Here is a 3,640-nt window from a genome sequence, read left to right on the forward strand (position 1 = left end):
TGCCACCTGCATAGGAGCCAGTCCAGCGGCACTGGCAAGATCTCGCTCGAATGTCTTTACACGTGCCAGGAAGGCAACACTGGGCACAGGTGCCATCACGATTTCACTTTCGCTTGGTCTAACAGGTCTTCGCTAGCCAAGTTTAGTGTCCAATGAAGGAGACGACGTTGGCATGGGTGCCAGTTGTTGCAACTGTCATACACTGTCAAGACAAGGTAACACACAAACACACACACACACACATTTAAAATAAGATTTTCAGGATCGGAGAGAACCTGTTTATTGAAATAGTAAAAGCTCCAAGGTAGCGTCAGGGATAGCACACCTGTGTTCCGACATATACGGCCTTACTAAAGTAAATATGGATTTGTCATTCCAGTTATGCATAACATCAACAAGTACTGGCTGAATACACCACTTGTCATCAGTCACATGGGTGCACTCGCTGCATGTATTGCACAGTTGACCATAGACCCATCTGTGTTGTCTATTTGTCACCTGTGAATCGCAACCCAGCTGGGGTTTTTTTTTTTTTTCTGTTATGGAGGCAATGACCAAGACCTTTGGCATTGTTGTGTTTGAGAAGAAAACCCATCAAGGCGAGTAAAATTGCAGTCGTGGCAGATACCAGTGCCACACAAATGGCACCTGTGCCAGTGGAATGTAAAAATACCCATTACACTGTCGGAGTGGTTGGTGTTAGGAAGGGCATCCAGCTGTAGAAACTCTGCCAAATCAGGCAGCCTTCCAGTGTGCCAGCCCAGTCAAGCTGTCCAACCCATACCAGCATGGACAACGGACGTTAAATGATGATGATCACACACACATAAATGGTTTCTGACTACCAAATCTGCTTACCAGGCTTTGGTTGGCCCTGGAACTGAATCCAGAACCATATGGTTAAGATGCAAACTTCTTACCACATAGCCACACCTTTCATCATTTGGCAGTTAAGTAGTCCTGCATACACTTTTAGTTTATACCTATTAAATTATTAGAGAGATGAATTTACCATTTGTGAAGCTTCCTGTTTCCTTGTTTAATTTCTCAACTCAATCTTCTCTCATTTTAGAGAAAATCAAGAATTTTCTTCGAGACTTTGTAAGCGACGATGATAAGGATGGAAAACGTTCCACCTATGCTGAGCAATTGGTAAGTAAGAAGTTTAAAATTCATGTCTTGTGAACATTAAAGTTCCTTGTTTTTTTCTTATTTGTTTCCTTGTTCTAAAGATGATTATAAAGAAATTTATAATTGCAGACTTTGGATTCTCAAACTTATCCACTTTTGGCCTGTCTGCTGTCATCGTTGTCTCTCTTTTCCTACATCAGTCAGCACACTTTGGGTTGCTGAGTCCTTCTTATCATCGTCATCACACATTTTCCATGCTGGCATGGGTTGGACGGCTTGACAGGAGCTGGCCAGCCAGAGAGCTGTCCAGACACCAGTTGTCTGTTGTGGCAATTGTCCATTCTACAGCTGGATGCCCTTCTTAACGCCAACCACTTTACAGATTTTGTTGGGTGCTCTTTACGCGCCACCAGCATGGGTGCATTTACACAGCGCCAGCACAAGTGCATTTTATGTGGCAGTGGCACCTGTAAAGGACAAGCCTGTATGTATGTATGACAATAATTTTACTTACCTTGCTGTGTCTTCTCAAGTTCAGCAAATCCCCACCACTCCCGGCCCCTTGTCATTTCTTCACTGAGGCCCAGCGTATGTTGATGTTTATTCACCCATTCTCTTTATCTTACTCTCTAACTTGCTCTCCTTTCTTTTCCACCTTGCGTATCCTTGTATCTTCTCGACAGCAAGATACCTGCCCTTGTCCCTCTTTACCTTTTCATCTCTCAATTAGCACAGGAGTTTTGTCTTGCAAGTTGCTCGGTGACCCTGTGAGTACCGATGCCATGCAGTAGGACTGAACCATGTTGTCAGGAAGCAGACTTCTTGCCATACAAGTCATACCTGTGTTGCTCTATCTCTGTCTCTCTCTCTATATATGTGTGTGTGTGTATATACATACATACATATATATATATGCTTTCGGTGCGAATGGTCTTTTTATATGGTGCCAGTTTTACAATCCTCTAACTAATAATAATGGTCTTTTTATATAAGCTTAAATCTTATGGCAATCACCGTGCAATGACTAAGGAAAATAGTCTAATAAAGGGGCATATAAGCCCTCGACAGAAAAAAGGCTTTCCTATCTGCATGGGAGTTGAACCCACATACGCAAATCGGAAAGCCGTTTTTCTGTCGAGGGCTTATCTGTGGAAAATTGGATTAAAAAAATACAAGAATTTAGAAACTTAAAGCAAATCTATGATTGATGAAAACAAAACAATTTGGAACCTTTCCAATTTGGTCTCTTTTCTTCAGAAACTTCTTGCACACCGGGAACAAGTCTCGTTGGTGATAGATGTTGATGATGTTGCAGAATCCGACCCTGATTTGGCAGATGGCATTGTGGATAACACCCGCAGGTATATAGCTCTCTTCGGAGATGCTGTCCATGAACTTCTTCCTGAGTACAAAGAACGAGAGGTAATATACATTTAAAAAAAAAAATCTATCACTCTTTTATCATTAATCAGACCTGATTGAGTTAGATTGAACATAATATAGGTAGAATATTTTGGCCGGATGTGGCTGGTTTGAATGCTAAAGGGTTAGGGTTAGGGTTAGAACTGGTAAGCTTGAGACCTATTCTAAGCTCTAGTCTGTTGTGGCTTGGTTTCTGCGACTGGATGCCCTTCCTAACGCCAACCACTCCATAGAATGTACTGTGTTCCTTTCACATGTCACTGGCACAATATGTATAATTACACACACACACACACACAAGCACATATATATGATGGTTGCAATGTGGGGAGTGGCCTTTTAGTTTCCCCTTTTCTATGGATGTGAAAATGATGGGTGCCTCTTGCAGTAGGTGTTCAAAGAGCTCATCATCCATGTAGATTTCTTTCTTGTTTAAAATGTTTTTTATATTCTTCTGGATTTATTATATAAAAAGTAAATACTTTGGATTTAAAAAAAAAAAATGAAATTTCCAATGTATAGAAGTTTTGCTTCAAACAAGAATTTACTGAAATCTTTTCCACAAAATATTTTTAACATTTCATTTTAGGTTGTATCCAAAGATGTCCTCGATACTTACATTGAGCACCGATTGCTGATGGAACAGAGGAATCAACGAGCTGATGGTGGACCTGGTGTCACACGAAACCCTCGCAACAAATATCCACCAGAGTTAATTAGAAGATTGTAAGTAATTAAAAACAAAAATTACTTGGCACTAGAAATCTTAGTAAATTGAACTTTTTCCACATTACTTGTGAAGTTCCTAGATTCATCATTATTGTTTCGTGGACTTTTCCATGCTTGCAAGGATCAGACAGAATTTGGTGAGGCAAATTTTCTATGGCCAGATGCCCTTCCTGTCACCTGCTTCCTAGCAAGGGAATATTTTCTTTTCTCACAGAAGACTGGAAACAAAACATGATTGTTTGTGTAACAATGATGCTCTTTTACAAACATAACTTGATGTCAAAACAAGGAATGCTTACAACTATACATGCAGATATATATATATATATATATATATATATATATATATATATATATA

General features: G+C 40.1%; 1 protein-coding gene across 1 annotated transcript in view; it reads left to right on the top strand.

Moving 5' to 3' along the window:
• LOC106875761 (DNA replication licensing factor mcm7-B) overlaps window positions 1-3,640 on the top strand; it is a 27,463-nt gene that overhangs the window by 3,203 nt on the left and 20,620 nt on the right. The window contains exons 2-4 of the mRNA XM_014924021.2: window positions 1,073-1,152; window positions 2,389-2,553; window positions 3,143-3,279. Coding sequence (XP_014779507.1) covers window positions 1,073-1,152; window positions 2,389-2,553; window positions 3,143-3,279 — 382 coding nt within the window. The remainder of the gene's footprint in view (window positions 1-1,072; window positions 1,153-2,388; window positions 2,554-3,142; window positions 3,280-3,640) is intronic.

The sequence above is a fragment of the Octopus bimaculoides genome, chromosome 8, assembly GCF_001194135.2.
Source record: "Octopus bimaculoides isolate UCB-OBI-ISO-001 chromosome 8, ASM119413v2, whole genome shotgun sequence".
NCBI lineage: Eukaryota > Metazoa > Mollusca > Cephalopoda > Octopoda > Octopodidae > Octopus > Octopus bimaculoides.